Here is an 18469-nt window from a genome sequence, read left to right as displayed (position 1 = left end):
CAAGTAAGACAGAGTTATATATTATACATCTGATAGTTCAAAATGGAAAGTTATAAGTTATCAGCCGTGTACACTGATCAATACCTGCAGAAGTGAAATGATGCATGAACTTGCAAGCCCGATAGGAAATCGCTTGAATACCTGGACGTGTCACCTCACACCCCTCACAATACCTTTGGCAGTAATACCTTTAGCCATGCTGGTGATCAGATGAGGGAAGATCAGAATTTATTGGAAAAAAGTTTATTACTTTAAAGAATTATGAACAAATTAGATTTTCGGAAACAATTTTCAGGGAACACTTATTTATGATTTCAACTTTGACTTTTTACCTAATTCCAATATCAACAGTTTAAAAACAACAGACCATGGTAATTTAAAAAAATAAGAATATTTTCCGTATCAAGTTAGTTAGTCGGATAAAACAACCGTACGATTGACAAGATATCGACACGCAATTACGACTACATCGGTTACTGTAGTTTTGTTCCTTTGTGGTTTATAGACATATCGTTGTTATTAATCAGGAAAGAAGACAAAATGGCCGAACGCAGAGAATTGATACTCTAAATTTAAAATTGATGGTGATCGCTTATCTAGCGGAATAAAACTTTAATATCTATGAATTTGAGCATTTTTATACAGAATTTTTTTTTTCTAATATCAATTTTTGATTTTTTTGCGAAGTTTCCCTTTAAGTATATGATAAAGTTCATTAATAAAAAAATACAGCGAAATCCTATATTAGAAAAAAAAAAAGATTTATACCTTATGTATTTTTTTAGTAATATTTAATTCTTATGTTTTGTAAATATTTGACTCTGTTAAATATTACTATAACTTTGAATATTCTGTAGAGAGATAATAATAAGATATTTGACAATTCTATTAGATTAACTGTTAGGGATAAAAAAGATTTAATAGAATAATAGTGATATCAAAAGATGGAAAGGAGAGTAAAGTACTGATTAGTGAAGAGGATGGACTGAAGAATCCAAAGTGTATTTGTTTTAAACATAATCAGTTTTCAGGTTTTTTTTATGATTACAGAGGCACATACTTGGTAACATTCCATTTATCTTATTGATAACATACACACTGAGGAATTGGAGATATTTAAAAGTGTGGAAATTAAATGTGAGAAGTTATGTAGACATGTGTATAGATATTGTTTTGTTTGTTTACTGTCTAATTAATGTTCACATCACATATCCTTATATTCCTAAGTGGTAATAATTTGAGTGACGAATGAATGTGAGAAGAAAAGAAGACAAGTGTATAGATGTATGTTTTTATTGTGTTGTTGGGTAACTGTCTATTAAGTCAATGTTAATATCACATAGCCTTATATTCCTAATTGATGATGTGTGTTGAGAAGTTCAAAGTAATTAAAAAGAAAATATAGAGAATTGTACAGAGGTTTATTGTGTTGTTGGTCTACTGTCTATTTATATTCTGTAGTAGTGAATCTGATGTACAGTAGATGTCGTTTGTTTATGTAATGTATATGTGTTTTTCGTTTCTCATATTTTATATAGACTAGACCGTTGGTTTTCCCGTTTGAATGGTTTTACACTAGTAATTTTGGGGCCCTTTATAGCTTGTTGTTCGGTGTGAGCCAAGGCTCCGTGTTGAAGGCTGTACATTGACCTATAATGGTTAACTTTTATAAATTGTTATTTGGATGGAGAGTTGTCTCATTGGCACTCACATCACATCTTCCTATATCTACATATGGTGTGAAGGAAATGTAGGCAGTATGCTTTTATTGGGTTGTTGTGTTACTGTCTAATAAATGTTCACATCAAATATCCTTATATTCTAAATGCTGATACTTGGTGTGAAGTTTGAATGTGAGAGGAAATATAAACGAGTGCTTTAATGTATGTCTGTACTGTGTTGTTGTGTAACTGTTAACTAATTTTCAACTCAAATATCCTTAACAGTGAAGATATTACCTTGTGAAAGAATTTAAAAAACAAATATATAGATAATCATGATACTGTGGATACATTTATTTTCGTGGATATTTGATTTCGTGGTTTTGCCAATCTATGCATAAAAGCAATAGACAATTTGTAACTCCTCGAGCATTTGAATTCATGGTTAACCTGTACCCACGAAACCTACAAAAATTGGTATCCAACGAATAATAATGAATACACAGTACTATCATTTAGTGAATAGAAAAAGATAGATTTCATGTCTACTTGCAAGGGGATGCTGATAGTGTATCACCATCAAGGAAAGGAATATTAACAGCAAGAAAAGAAAAGTGTCCCCCTTATAATTTTTGTATTTAGACTGTCATAAAAAAATTCTAATCTATAAGACGAAAAAAAATTACATTGGTAATTATTGAAATTTGGTTCAGTAAAATTGAGTCAATCCATAAATTTGGAAAAAATCTTTACCCTTAGCAGAAACATTCATGTATCATCTAAATATCTGCAGGTATGGTAAACTATAAATGAGGGATGTTTAGGTGTGTTTTTATGAAGTTTGATTTATGACAGTAATAAATCTATGAAAAGTACAACACTGTAGAAAATCTTCTACTAGTTAAGTTACCCATAATGTTGATAAACAAACCTACCTTTCCTATAAGTGGTTTTCCTTGACTATCCTTGATAAAGATGTCCAACTTTATACCTAAGTCATATGGTCCATAATTCCCAGGGGACTTATTACTGATACCTGGATCCTACAAAGATAAATATGACCATCTTTATTTCTAAGTCAAATGGTCCACAATTCCTTGGGGACTGATTACTTATACCTGGATCCTACAAAGATAAATATGTCCATCTTTATTCCTAAGTCATATGGTCCATAATTCCCAGGGGACTGATTACTTATACCTGGATCCTACAAAGATAAATATGTCCATCTTTATTCCTAAGTCATATGGTCCATAATTCCCAGGGGACTGATTACTTATACCTGGATCCTACAAAGATAAATATGTCCATCTTTATTCCTAAGTCATATGGTCCATAATTCCCAGGGGACTGATTACTTATACCTGGATCCTACAAAGATAAATATGACCATCTTTATTCCAAAGTCAAATGCTCCATAATTCCCAGGGGACTTATTGCAAGTGATACAATGTCTACACAAGGGACTATATTGGTAGAAAGAAAATAGGACGGGAACTGTGTTTCCAGAGATATTTACTATTCTACAAAACAACAATGGACAAGTTATTTCCCCTTCCTACAACAATGCTGATATAATTCATTTCTATATTTGTGTAAAGGGTTGACCATTTCAGGAATATCACTAACTTCAGTACCTACCATAATCATTATATAATGCATTCCTTTACTGTGTAAAGTATTGACCATTGCAGGCATATCACCAAATTCTGTAGAATATGTGAAATCTTTCTTGCTGTCCATATAGTCTATATCATTCCACTGGACATCCTGTAATTTAAACAGATCAGAATGATTTGTTGATGGATTTCATGATCCATTACAATATTACATACCAATATAGTACTGTAGATTCATTAATTTTTTGTGGATTGAGGAAAACATACATTTTTGTGAATATTTAATTACCTCATGTGTCTCATTGGCTGTTTGTTTTTGTATCCCCATCTACAAAGATGACCTAATGACCTCTATAATTACCTGAGGTATCCCACCCTGTTTTTTCTACTACGGCAAGTGTCTCGTCTCATTGGCTGTTTTTTTGTATCCCTATCTACACAGATGACCCAATGACCTCTATAATTACCTGAGGTATTCTAGCCTGTCTGGTTTTTTTTTCTACTACCGCAAGTGTCTCATTGGCTGTTTTGTAGCCCATTCTACACAGATGACCTAATGACCTGTTTAATTACCTGAGGTATAGCAGCCTGTCTGTTTTTTTCTACTACCGCAAGTGTCTCATTGGCTGTTTTGTAGCCCCACCTACACAGATGAAATCCTAAACTCCAATACGGTGGCATAAATGAATGACCTATGACCTCTGTGTATTGCTGAATGACCTCTCCAGGAGTAGGTCCCATGAAGACATACAGATCTATAATTCCTCCTATAGTTCTCCATGTTATAGCTGGGGCTGGTTGTAATATCACATCTGAAAATAAATAATAAACCAACATATGGGTTCATTACCACAGCACTGCCAGCTGAAGGACGCCTCCGGGTGCGGGAATTTCTCGCTGCATTGAAGACTTGTTGGTGACCTTCTGCTGTTGTCTGCTCTATTGTCGGGTTGTTGTCTCTTTGACACATTCCCAATTTCCATCCTCAATTTTATAAGATAAACTATTTACCCATAACTTTCAATATTTCGAAGTAACTTATAAGGTCTAATTTATAAATTATTAATGTAAAATTTATATAAGGTATGTAAAATCCTGTCAGTCCAGAAGGACCTTCTACAGAGCTATTAATACCATCCTTGAAATTCATCTATTACAATGGAGTTACCATATACAAATTGTTGTTAAATGTTGTTAAATTTCATTTTGATATATAATATTGTTTATAATTTATAAGATTGTACAATTTAGTTACTGTTTATGCTCACATGATGTCTCTATTATAAAAAATATTTTTGATAGTTTTACTGATGCATGTGTTTCAGCTTGTTTTTGGTTTCTTAGATGAGTCAAATTTATTGTTCATGGTTTGTAATTACAAATGTAGATATATCTTGCTGTCAGTATTTAAAAGAGTGGCCTTCTTCTGTCTAACTTTGTTATAATCTATCTGTCTAACTTTGTCATAATCTATCTGTCTAACTTTGTAATAATTTATCTGTCTAATTTTGTCATAATTTATCTGTCTAACTTTGTCATAATCTATCTGTCTAACTTTGTCATAATTTATCTGTCTAACTTTGTAATAATCTATCTGTCTAACTTTGTCATAATTTATCTGTCCAACTTTGTCATAATTTATCTGTCCAGCTTTGTCATAATCTATCTTTCTAACTTTGTAATAATCTATCTGTCTAACTTTGTCATAATTTATCTGTCCAACTTTGTCAGAATCTATCTGTCTAACTTTGTCATAATTTATCTGTCCAACTTTGTCATAATTTATCTGTCTAACTTTGTCATAATCTATCTGTCTAACTTTGTAATAATTTATCTGTCTAACTTTGTCATAATTTATCTGTCAAACTTTGTCATATAATCTATCTGTCTAACTTTGTCATAATTTATCTGTCTAACTTTGTCATAATCTATCTGTCTAACTTTGTCATAATTTATCTGTCCAACTTTGTCATAATTTATCTGTCCAACTTTGTCATAATTTATCTGTCTAACTTTGTCATAATTTATCTGTCCAACTTTGTCATAATTCATCTGTCTAACTTTGTCATAATTTATCTGTCCAACTTTGTCATAATTTATCTGTCTAACTTTGTCATAATCTATCTGTCAAACTTTGTCATATAATCTATCTGTCTAACTTTGTCATAATTTATCTGTCTAACTTTGTAATAATTTATCTGTCTAACTTTGTCATAATTTATCTGTCAAACTTTGTCATATAATCTATCTGTCTAACTTTGTCATAATTTATCTGTCTAACTTTGTCATAATTTATCTGTCTAACTTTGTCATAATTTATCTGTCCAACTTTGTCATAATTTATCTGTCCAACTTTGTCATAATTCATCTGTCCAACTTTGTCATAATTTATCTGTCTAACTTTGTCATAATTTATCTGTCTAACTTTGTCATAATTTATCTGTCCAACTTTGTCATAATTTATCTGTCCAACTTTGTCATAATTTATCTGTCTAACTTTGTCATAATCTATCTGTCTAACTTTGTAATAATTTATTTGTCTAACTTTGTCATAATTCATCTGTCCAACTTTGTCATAATTTATCTGTCCAACTTTGTCATAATTCATCTGTCCAACTTTGTCATAATTTATCTGTCTAACTTTGTCATAATTTATCTGTCCAACTTTGTCATAATTCATCTGTCCAACTTTGTCATAATTTATCTGTCTAACTTTGTCATAATTTATCTGTCTAACTTTGTCATAATTTATCTTTCCAACTTTGTCATAATTTATCTGTCCAACTTTGTCATAATTTATCTGTCTAACTTTGTAATAATTTATCTGTCCAACTTTGTCATAATTTATCTGTCCAACTTTGTCATAATTTATCTGTCCAACTTTGTCATAATTTATCTGTCCAACTTTGCCATAATTTATCTGTCCTACTTTGTCATAATTTATCTTTCCAACTTTGTCATAATTTATCTGTCCAACTTTGTCATAATTTATCTTTCCAACTTTGTCATAATTTATCTGTCTAACTTTGTCATAATTTATCTGTCCTACTTTGTCAGGATTTATCTGTCACATTGTAGTTACCATATCATACTTGTTGTAAATACTCAATTCTTGAAGTATACTATTGTTTTTGTTTCTATAAGGTTGTACAAGTTAGAAAGAACTTACTTCAAAGCATGATGTTTTCTACTACAAAAAGGAATTTTAAATAGTTTTAAATGCATGTGTTTCAAATTTTTTAAGATGAGGTGAAATTTTTATTCATAATTCACAATTAGAATTTTTCTCCTAACAGCAAAGATTGGACCTTTTTAAGCAATGTTACATATATCTTTAGACTTGGGATTACAGCTACTATGAAATTTCAATAGAAACTGGAAGATGGCAAAACAGAAAGTGTGTATTGTGTAATTCAGATGCCATTGGTGATGAATACCATTACATTTTTAATTGTTCAGCTTTTGATAACTGTAGAAAACAATGTACTACATTTCATTATAGAAATAGACCCAACACTTTGAAGTTTTATGACTTGATGAATTCCAAAAAATGTACAGATCTGAATGAACTATGTAAACTTATTAAGCAGATCAATAACAAATTGAACTTTTCTGGGTGAACAATTGTGGATGCCTCTAACTTCTTTAGTACATTTTATTTATGTAATTGTATTGAAATATGTATAATTATCTCTATACCTTTGTAATTTAGTTTGTGAGAATATAGATATATGAGCCAGTCCATGTGAAAAGGTAAAAAAATGAAAAATTTACTAAATTCTAAAAAAGTGTGCATAATTATTGATATCAGACTTAATTTGTGCTTTATAAAACACAGCTACTTTTCCTCATATCCTAAAGCTGTAAGCTTTAGCACCTTCAAGTACTGAGCCCCCCTCCCCCTGTTTGTTTTAATAAGATTTTTAATGAATTATTTCATAAATTTCAAACATTTTCAAAGTACATTTTAAATGTCTTAATTTGCCAAATGACAATGTAAACTCCGGTAGCAGTTTGGATAAGGCTCTCGCTTACTATGATGAATGATATCAATGCATTCAAACCGGGCAACGGTTCGAATTCTGTGAAAGGACGGTTGATCTATTTAATATTAGATAACTTAACTTAACTTAAATTTCAATTTCTAAAACACAAGATGACATTATTTTTGTATTTTCCCTCATGTTTAAATGCTGTCTTACTTTCTTTAAAACTGTAGAACTGATGAAAATTATTGACTTTTGGCTCTATAGTGTGACTGTCGTAAATTTTTAAGTTTCTGGTCGGTATAGCATTAGTCTGGTAAACAAATGATTTTATACTTGCTCAAGTACAAAAAAAATCTATTTGGGATAGATTTGACAATTTTATGAATGTTTACATTATTAATGTAAATTTTTTCAGATATAATTGTTTTTCAAAAATATTATAACAAATTTTAATAGCGTGTCCTGTAAAGTTTTTCAAAAGGACTTTTTGTACCTTTTCACATATACTGGCTCATATACTAGTATTTGTATGTGACTGTATTGAATTTTTGTTAATTTTTAAATAAAAATTCTCCCCATTTCCAATCTCAATTTTATTACTTACAAGTTTCAAGTTTGTTCATAGTTATCTCCCTTTGCATATAATAAAGTATTGTTTTTTACAATGCGATTGAAAAGGTCACAGGTTTTCACATTGTAAATAAACATATAAACTATATATATATATATATATATATATATACATACATAAATGTTGATTTCTTTATAAGTAATAGTTTTATTAGTTTATATTTTTATAAGTAATAGTTTTATTAGTTTATATTTCTATAAGTAATAGTTTTATTAGTTTATTTCTAAATATTAGTAAACTCTTGTTGATTACTTAATCAGTTGTGAACAGTTATTATGTTAGAAATTGAAGTGTGAAACATTAAAATATATTTTTTTTTATGTAACTCTTAATTTCATGGTTTTAGCATAAAAATGTAATCATAAGAATGGAATGCTTCTTTTTTATTATTTTACAAGGGTGAAAAAGAGTTCCCTCGTTTAAATATGAAGCTCTTCCAGGCCTCATACAAAATATGCTTCAGTCAATGCTTTTACACTCCAAGAAAATTATTTAAAAAAAAAATCATTTCTTAAATAAATATAATCATATTTGAAGTAACTGTTTTTGAGAGACAACAATTTAATTTAAAAAAAAAACAAATACATTTACTCGCTTGCTTGTTTGTATAATTCATTGACTGAGAATTTTCCATGGTAAGCAGAGATCAAGTTTTCTTTGAATTTTAATCTGTAAATTTTTTTTTTGTAAGGAAATTTTTTTTAGTTTGTAAGATAAGTTCTTATTTGTGGTGTATGGTTATTTTGATACAAAAGTTTTGTAAATCAATTCTTTTTTTTTATCTGAAATCCAAGTTTCAAGCATAAGCTAAAATTCTTTCCCTTTTCATATGGATATAAAACTTGATTCACTATTCATTTTTTCCTCTGCAGTTTCAATGTTGTAAATATTTATATGGTTTTTTTTTATAATAAATTATACTTTTAGTACTTAATTTCTGTATTATTTCACTCAAGGATTGCTAACTTCATAACTTAAATATGAGTTTAATTCACATGAAACAACAGCTTGAAATGTTTTAAGAAAGAACAGATTTCATATGATTGGTATGATTGCCTATGAAACAGAGTTCAAAGATCTTCAAATGAAATGGATATAAGGCCACAATTAAAAATATTTTGGTTTGCCTTAACCCTACCCAAAGGTTGAGACAGTGGGTAGGTAGGTAGGCATTTTCTTTTCTTTTTTTTCAAAAAGAGAAATTGAAGCATCAGGCATTTATTAGTCTTCATGCCTATCTGATTAAAAAAAAACTTCTTCAAATCAGGCAATTAAAGAATTTGAGTAGGCAGCTTTTTTCTGGGTAGGTAGCGTTTGGGCAATCAAACCTATTCTTTTTTATGGCCTAATTAATTAGAGGCAACAGTACACCCTTCAACATTGAGAAAACCCCATACTGTATTGTAAGTTAATATATTTTTTTTGATTGACAACAACCTTGGGAAATTGAATTTAAGAGAATTGCTATTCCTGTCGTTATTCTATATCAAACGGTAGATGAGTTAAGCCATTTCCAAATGATTTTTTCAGGTTGTTCTGATAATGTGTTGTTACACCATTGTCCCAAGTAAGAGAGAGAGAGTGTAAGTGCTCACAAAAAAGTATTTCTCTTACATGCAATAGCGACATGTATTTTCAGTGAAAAAAATATCATTATTATTTCAACTTTTTTTCCATTGACTCCAGAAATTTAGAAGATGTGGTATGATGGCCAACCAGTGATCAAATGACCTTATTGTTAACATCTATAGGTCACCTAATGGCATTCAAAAATAAGCAAAACTCATACAGCATAGTAAGCTGTAAAAAGTCCTGAATTCACAAATGTATAACGATTCAAACTAGAAAACTAATAGCCTGATGTGCAAAACAATAAAAAAAAATAAAAGATTCACAGCAACACACGTCAACTCTTGAACTACCTGCTCCTGAAACATACATCAATGATGTGTGCAGATTTGCCAATAAGTGTTTTAAAAATTGACTTCTTACTGACTTCATATGTGAAGGTGGAGATTTGTACTCATGAAATTGGTTTAACTCCAACACATTTTGTGCCTACACCAAGTCAGGCTATCATATTAACTGTGTATTCATGGTATTGTTCAATCTTGTCTTTCATTGTCTGCTCTATTATTTTTTGAGGAGTTTTGTCTTTGTGGTTGATATTATCTGTTGACCTTTTTAGTATTTTTGGTTTTACCCTTTTTATAACAAATATGAATATTTACCCATTGCATTACTGTTTAGTAAAAATACACCATGACTTTTCCCATCATTCTCCATTACTAGATAAAATGGATGGGATCCATACAGATTTGCCTTCTCCTGAAATTTACAATAATGTTTATATATAATTAATTACTTTATTCTTCACAAACAAAATAGATTGAGTCTGCTTGTATTCAGGTGAACAGGGCATTCCACACATGAAGCAAACATTTTCAAAATAATTACCAACATCTAACCATTGAATCAAATTTAAGTCCAGTTTTTAAACCGAAATTAAGCATTGTGATGAATTTGTTTTTAAAAAGCTACATGCAAAACTTATAAGATAAGTTGGTAGCTTTTTCTCTCTGTAGTAATGGTCAATAGTGAATATTCAGATCATAGATTGAATAAGATAGTTTACAACTAGTTGAATTATTTTGGAGTATAATGACATAGAATGAATGAAGGGGAGATAACATTCACAATGCATGATTGGAAATAGCCATAACCTCACAGAAAGAAACCTTTAAATGCAGTTCTACATCTTGCTATTTACAGAGGGGTATACACCTTATCGCTATTCCCGGCTGACCCGTCCGCTTGAACTTTTGACGTCAACAACAATCACTTTTCCATTGTGGCGTCAGACATTTTGTTTTATGACGTCAAAATTTTACGGGAACCTGTGTGATTTCCAGCAATGGCGGACAAATAGCGATAAGGTGTATTGATTTACTGTGGATACATTTATTTTCGTAGATGAAGGAAAACTAACATGTTTGTGGATATCTAAATTCCTGGTTTTGCTGAAGTCTGCATACAAGCCTATAGGAATTTTGTCATTTGTTGAATATTTAACTTCGTGGCTCACCTGTACCCACTAAATCAAAGTTGGTATCCAAGGAATAATAATGAATGCACATTTCTTGATGAAGATTCTACAACTTAAACCAACATCAAGTTTATCAATTTAAGTTAGAAGATAGAATAATCCTACATCTTACATGTGGTGGGTTGTCTTACAAGATAGAATAATCCTACATCTTACATGTGGTGGGTTGTCTTACAAGGTAGAATAATCCTACATCTTACATGTGGTGGGTTGTCTTACAAGATAGAATAATCCTACATCTTACATGTGGTGGGTTGTCTTTGTTCCACATAGTATATCTGGTCCAGTTGACATTGTGTAGCAATGGTCCTCGATGTTCTCCTAATCCATAAATAAAACTTGATGGCAAAAAACTGGACAGCTCAATAAATTGATTACAGAAGGTCAAAGGGGATGCTCCAGTTGTATTTATTCTAAAATTGTAAGCAACTTCATGTTTTATTAGATATTAAGTCTTGACCATTTTTAATAGTCCAAAGATCTGAATTTTGATAATTCTTAAAGGTTGTGTAGGTTTATTTACAATACATTTGTGTAGCACACACTCATAATATTGTTTTCAACCTAAATGGATTCAATATCAAATGTGACAACAAAGGTTTATTTACCTTTACAATACAATTGAGTTTATTTTACTAGAGAAAGCTAAGTTTAATAACACTGGATGTCTGTCAACAAAATTAAATAATTAAGATTTACCCTAACAGAGTTATCTTTCCTGATAACAGAAGACATTGAAGAATAGAGATCACCACTAATTTTTGGTAGGGTTTGTGTTGCTTGGTCTTTAGATTCTATGTTGTGTTTTGTAAACTAGATTCTCATTTCTTTTTTTTTGTTGCAATGGCATTGTCAGTTTGTCTATGATTTATGAGTTTGAATATCCTTACTCTATCTTCAACCAATTGTTAATAAAAGTTGGAATTACAAAACTACAGATTTCTCCCTAAACATCATTCATTAAAATTCAACAACTTTGATATGAAGGACTGGACTTACAAAGCTACAGAGTTATCTTTCCTGATCACAGATACACTAAATCTTTCTGTAGGTTTACTGACACTGACGGTATACAGTGTATCATTGACAGCTTGTGATATTATGGAGAACTTACAAAGCTACAGAGTTATCTTTCCTGATAACAGATACACTAAATGTTTCTGTAGGTTTACTGATGCTGACTGTATACAGTGTATCATTGACAGCTTGTGATACATCAGGTGTGTTCAGTGGTACCTCGTATCTGACAGTAGCTGGGTCATATATCTGCAAATAAAAATAAAGTTCAAGAAAAGGTTATTATTGAAACTTTTAGAATGTTCAGTTTAATTCTGGAGATTTTTAGAATTTTTAAATGACTATGGATATCAACTTGATATCTCTTATTTTCTATTACAAGTTATAATCTATCTGTTGTATTTTGATAACATTGAATTTTTGTATTATAAAATTTAAACTACACTCTATTTGATCCTGCATCGTTTTTTTTACTTTATCCTGACCTTTTTTACATAAATTGTCTTCCTGCCTTTTTTTTGCCAAGTTGCTCATCCTGCCATCCTGTCCCCCCTTTTTATCCAATTTCATCCTGGCATCCCCTCCTCCCCCATAAAAATCAAATGGTAGTTTCCTAAGATCATTAACACTGTAAATACTTAAAAACCTTATCTGCTTCAATTACCTTAATTCTAAGTCTTGATTGTGTTTCATATCTTATTTCCACTGTAAGATCTTTGATGGCTTCTGGGTAAGGTGATGGTGTGGTCCTTGTCAGATCTGCATTTAATCCTAGTTTTGTGTTGTATACTTTATTGACTTTGTAACCTTCATAATTAGATGGATAGTAACACCAAGGAACATTCAATGGAGGAACTATTCCTGCTGACTGGTTTACTGTCAGTCTCAATACTGGTCTCCAGCAACACTCTCTCTTCTCACAGTTAGACTGAGTTATTGCCCCTTCAGGATCACAATCAAATCTATCTTCATTCCTTATATTTGTACACTGTGCATTATTTTTAGGTCTTTGATTGATCCTGTTCTGTTTGTTCTCTTCTAACTTAATGTCATTGACAATGTAAACAGTTTCTACTATCTCTGCTTCATATACCTCCTGTTGTTCTTGGTTACCAGAGACTCTGTATACCTGTTGGGCTGAGGAATCTCTGGTGCTATTACATGGATAGAAGAAGACCTTAACATAGGGTACCAGCACAGCATTCAACCAGAGCAAAACTGTTACTATGACAATTAAACTCAGTAGGACAAGAATAGTTATTCTTGAACTTTCAGCCATACCAAATCTATATGTTCTCTATTCAAACCTGAAAATTAAAAAGAGAAATATAATTCTTGCATGATGTGTTTACTTTTTTTTTTTTTTTTTTCAGCTGTTTTTGAGTAAGATTATAAGTTAATACAAAAATCAGAAAAAATTGCCCTGAAAAATAAGTGCCTTCATAATAAAAGTTCCAAATGGAAGAAATATTATATGTAATTTTTTTTTAGTATAATATTACAGTATTTGTTCCTTACAGAATAACAGATATAGAATAATTTCAACAGTAGCAGATATATTATGGCATAGTTTATAACAGGGGAAGAACTCCTGTTAGCCAGAAAAAATAAACATTGACAGGGGTCAGCATCAAACAATCTATTTATTGACACATTCGACTTCATGCAGAACAAAAAAAAATGATATTAAGCAATGGATAAAGAGTCATGATTTAAGATTGATTGATTGATTGTTAGTTGCCTTACGCAGCATTAGCACAACAAGGCTATATCGTGGTGTGATTAAAATTTACAATTTAAAGCATATTCTTAAAATCAGACAAGAGGTCCTTCAATAAACTAAAATTCTAGATTAAACCAAATTGATTATTTACAAATAGCCATGTTTAAGAGCATTTTTATCTTCTTTCGTCTACATTAAAAAAATGAGCTATTACTTACAGGTAATCAATGCTAGCTTCTTATATATTTTTTTTATAATCCACTGCATGCAGGTTATTGACTTCTAACCTGCTGAACTTGATATCACTTGGAAAAGACAAATAGCCATGAGATAGCATTTTATCTTAGTTTGATATAATACATAATCGTAATGATATAAATAGATTGCAAGGCCAGATAAAAAACATTGTTTGCTTACTGATTTTCAATATGAAAAATATGTTAAGTAGGTAGGAATATTTTTTTATTTTACTCTTTCTTTTTTTTTTTAACCTTGAAAGACCTTGGATTCTGTCATGATAATTTTACCTTCTGTACATTAGGACCTAGGAATTTGCCATGATTCTTCTCACAGCCACTTGTCTCAGAAAAAAAACCCTATATTCCTTAATATAACACAAGGTATTTAACTTAAAATTTCGAAAAAATGTCGCCCAGTTGCTAAATTCAGTTTTATTTTGATTTCTCGGTTGCCAAACCTACTTTAACTTATTATGTCATAAATCTAAATTGATTTATCTACACAATGGTAAAATTGACAATGGAAATGGGGAATGTGTCAAAGAGACAACAACCCGACCATTGATAAAACAACAGCAGAAGGTCACCTACTGGTCTTCAATGTAGCGAGAAATTCCCGAAAAAGGCGTCCTTCAGCTGGCCCCTACACAAATATGTACTGTTTCAGTGATAATGAACGCCATACTAATTTCCAAATTGTACACAAGAAACTAAAATTAAAATAATACACAACTACTTTTGTTGTCGGAATCATCTGAAGCAATCTTCCCAAGTATGGCAATTGTAATTATTTCATCTACTTAAACAAACGTCTCACAGTAAAAGGTATCTCCCCACTCTCAAGGTCTGAATGTTTCTCAGAGTTTTCAGATCTTTTTTCATTTCATACGTTAAGTCAAGAGAGAGTCTGAATGATATCAATAGATTGGGAAAATCTAAGTTCTAAAAATAGAAACTCCTGACACATTAGACCATTCGACAAACCTCAAATAACACTTGTTAGGGTTTGTATCACATATCTTTTATGAATTCACAATAAAGATAATATTTACTATTTAGAAAAAAGCTGACAGTTTTTTGTAAATATTTTTGATAATAAACCAATCACTGCAGACTTTTGTTTCCAATTTGGCGTCAGTATACAAAAAAAACTCACGCTGACCTGCTTCTGAGACATGCTTAGAATGATCCCGACAACTATGGTAGTCGTGTCATACACCATTGTGTAGATAAATCAATTTAGATTTATGGCATAATAAGTTAAAGTAGGTTTGGCAACCAAGAAATCAACTCGACTGGGTGACATTTTTCAAAATTTTTAGTTAAGTACCTTGTGTTATATTTTAATGTATATAGGATTTTTTGTTTCTGAGACAAGTGCCTGTGATTGTTTTCCAGATTTTAATTGCGTGGGAAACCTTTATCTCTTTTAGGGTTGTGTGGTGATCTTTAAAGAATCAGAAAAAAATTGCTTTGGACACAGAATCACAAAAGAGATTAGGGAGAACTTGGATTTTGTCATCATTTTTTTCTGTATTTTACCTTAGTCCAAATAATTATGATGTCTGGCAAGGCTATTGCCAGACGTCATAATTATTTGGACTATATTTTACCTTCAGTACACATGCAGGGAGACCTAGGATTTTATCATCATAACTTTCTTTTTTCACTACCGACAGTGCCAGAAAACTTGTTTTGGTAGGCATGCTGAGGCTTTAAAAGGATAGGTAGGGGAAACTCTATAAAAAACACAAGTATCTTTTCTATTGGCCTTAAAATGACCTGATGAAAACAGCTGATCAAGGATATGGACATTTTACATTGTAAAGAGAGTGTTATATTTGAATGTGCAGTATATTTTTTAAATCTACACTATTTTTGTGTTTGTGTGCATACTTATAGAACAGATGTGACACACTTTGTGACTTTACATGATAAGAAGATCAGCTTTTAACTAAAATACTCCAAAATCAGAAGGTTATTATCTGGGATGAAATTGTAATTGTTAGATTATGACGGTAAGGTTCTGGATTATTTCCGTAAATTGTCGGTGAAAAAAAAATTTGTCTGGTAATTGAGGATTATGTTATTGTACCCTCTTGTTGATTCAATGCTAAACTTATGGAAATTTTATAGAAAATCCACAGCCTTTCCCCTTGTACTCTCATAATTGGCAATTCGATGCTTGATAGATACTGAGAGGATTATTGCATGCAGTGCTAGCAATGATTTTCTTTAAATAAGTTTATAAATTTAGATATTGGTTAAAAAAAATATCAATATGTACCAATTCAAGTACACCTTATAAGGTGCACTCGACTTAAGTGACTCAGCACGAGGTGTTTTGGAATTTAAAGGTTGTATGACTTTTTGTACCAATAAACGCTAGCATATCAATGAAAAACAAGTGAGTAATCTATGTTTAAAATTTTATAACAAAAATCTCTGTACATGCATTAAAGTCTGAGGATTTTCTACAAAAATCTTGGTTTTATTTTCACTAAATTCTCTTTTGTACTGAAAAATACAATTAAACTATAAATAATAATGCCTTGTACGAAGTTTTCCCTTGGTATATGTACACAATGAAATGGCCAATTTCTATTATTCATTATCCCTTGCTGTTTTGATACTATTGAAGTTTCAAAACTTCGTAATTCAGAGGTCACAGAAGGGGTCATAACCCTAATAACAATAGCACCTTTAAACTAGGTGTTTTTTACTTTAAATTTGTACCTGTAGTTCAGTTCAGACTTGGACATGAGAATATCAAGCTGACTAACTATAGTTCTATCCCGAGACTACCCTAATTCGCAGTCTTAGTTCTATCCAAGATACAATTCCAGAACAAGAGTATCATATTTGAACTGGGACATAATATATTTTCCCAGGTTCAGTAAAATTATAACATCTTTTATATAGCCCCTAAACTAAACTTTGAAGCCTGCTTTTTATTGCTGCAGTTTTAGCTGTTTTTCTGTTGATATCTTGTTTGGGTGGTCTTTTACTACTGGCATTATCAGTGTATATATATGATACACGAACATCCGAATTAAATAAAGACTAATAAATTACATACTTAACACACCAAACAACATATACAAATTCCCTTACAGCACCAATATAGATTGTTGGTCGTTAAACATCCAGTTATTATATGAAATAGTTCATGCAATTTAAAGACGAACAGGAAAACCAACGGTCTAATCTATGTAAGAAATACTTATGAACCACACCAAGAGACATATGCATATAATTACACAGCTTACTGTCCCCCTGTTTTGGGCAAAATTTGGTTGATTATATAGGGAATCACCGAAGCATGACTAGGTCAGTCAACGTGCCCCTATAAAAAGTTCTGGATCCGCCACAGTGCAGCATAATTAGAGAAGACAAAATAGCATCATCATGTCCCAAGGTCAGATGAGTGTTCGTGTTGCTTGATCCTAACCTTTCTTGGTATTTCGGGATTCTATATTGCTGGTCTCTATTCACCCTCAGACTACTATGTGTTATAGTAGTCTCAGATTCAGCTAACTTTTCGTAGGATCTTTGCACAGGCACTTGTCTCAGAAATATATTTCTTACTATCAAATACCCTAATAGCGAACAGATCATTTATTGAAATCAACCTAGCTGTATAAATAATATTGAAAACTGATTATGTCATCATGCTTATTTCTTCATAACATTTTATCAAGTTGTACTGAACATTATTATCATACTTGACGTGGCTTTTTATGCTGATGTAAAATATTGAACCTGAAGCTGAATTTGTATGCAATGTACATATGTTTGTATTTTGTTTGATTTTAATGATGAGGGCCTCAGGGAAGATTAGTTAAATAGCTAACTGTGTAACCCTCTTAAAATAAAGTATTGTTGTTTTTTTTTGTTGTTAATATGCATGATATATGAGGGTTTGGATGGGGTTAAATGATTAAAGAATAATGCCCTTAAAAAATGAAGATAAGATCCAGACCCTCATATATTAAGGTATAAAGTAAAAAAAAATCTGAGACAAGTGCCTGTGAATCTTAGATAGAAACAGAAACGAAAGTAGCTCTTTAGAAATAGTTAACACAATAACTTGAGATGTTATATCGGGTAAATGTATAAAATGTACATAAAAATGTTGTCAATGTGTACATGATTTGTGTCTTACCCTTTAGTGTAACTTCCTCATAAGAACAAGTTATTTAATGTAAAACAATTAATCCGTAAATACTTACATCCATGTACTTTAACAAAATATCCTGATAAGTGTTTTCATATGATACAGTGTTACACACGTGCTTGTAAGGAGACAGGGGACAACTTATATACTTATAAATACTGCTGAGCATGCAGATATCACACAATTGGACAATGATAATCACATAGAGCTGTCGAGAAGGAGAGAAACGGGGAAAAGGGGGGGGGGGGGGCAAAATTGACAGATTTCTTCTTTATATTTACAATAAAATTATCATCATTTAGTAATT

The 18469-nt window shown here is 31.1% G+C and overlaps 1 protein-coding gene and 1 long non-coding RNA gene across 7 annotated transcripts in view; one reads left to right on the top strand and one right to left on the bottom strand.

The window, feature by feature from the left end:
- Positions 1–18239, bottom strand: part of LOC143046401 (lysosomal alpha-glucosidase-like) — an 80270-nt gene extending 62031 nt beyond the window's left edge. The window contains exons 1-9 of one of the 6 annotated variants that reach the window (XM_076219547.1): positions 15882–15897; positions 13965–14051; positions 12688–13330; positions 12121–12272; positions 11251–11419; positions 10132–10228; positions 3854–4092; positions 3303–3431; positions 2597–2704 (exon numbers count right to left, since the gene is read on the bottom strand). In XM_076219547.1, the coding sequence (XP_076075662.1) occupies positions 2597–2704; positions 3303–3431; positions 3854–4092; positions 10132–10228; positions 11251–11419; positions 12121–12272; positions 12688–13302 (1509 nt within the window). In that variant the 5' untranslated portion in view covers positions 13303–13330; positions 13965–14051; positions 15882–15897. Of the gene's footprint in view, positions 1–2596; positions 2705–3302; positions 3432–3853; positions 4093–10131; positions 10229–11250; positions 11420–12120; positions 12273–12687; positions 13331–13964; positions 14052–14721; positions 15297–15881; positions 15957–18150; positions 18185–18217 lie in introns of those variants that run through there. The other 5 variants (XM_076219551.1, XM_076219550.1, XM_076219548.1 and 2 more) reach the window with 5 other exon arrangements.
- On the top strand, positions 6276–8829 carry LOC143046406 (uncharacterized). The gene is made up of 2 exons (XR_012969157.1): positions 6276–7954; positions 8135–8829. It is a non-coding gene; the product is annotated as an uncharacterized LOC143046406 (long non-coding RNA).
- Positions 18240–18469: the final 230 nt, after the last annotated feature.

The sequence above is a fragment of the Mytilus galloprovincialis genome, chromosome 9 (assembly GCF_965363235.1).
Source record: "Mytilus galloprovincialis chromosome 9, xbMytGall1.hap1.1, whole genome shotgun sequence".
In the NCBI taxonomy this organism is placed as follows: Eukaryota; Metazoa; Mollusca; class Bivalvia; order Mytilida; family Mytilidae; genus Mytilus; species Mytilus galloprovincialis.
This window is presented reverse-complemented; position numbering and strand designations above follow the sequence as displayed.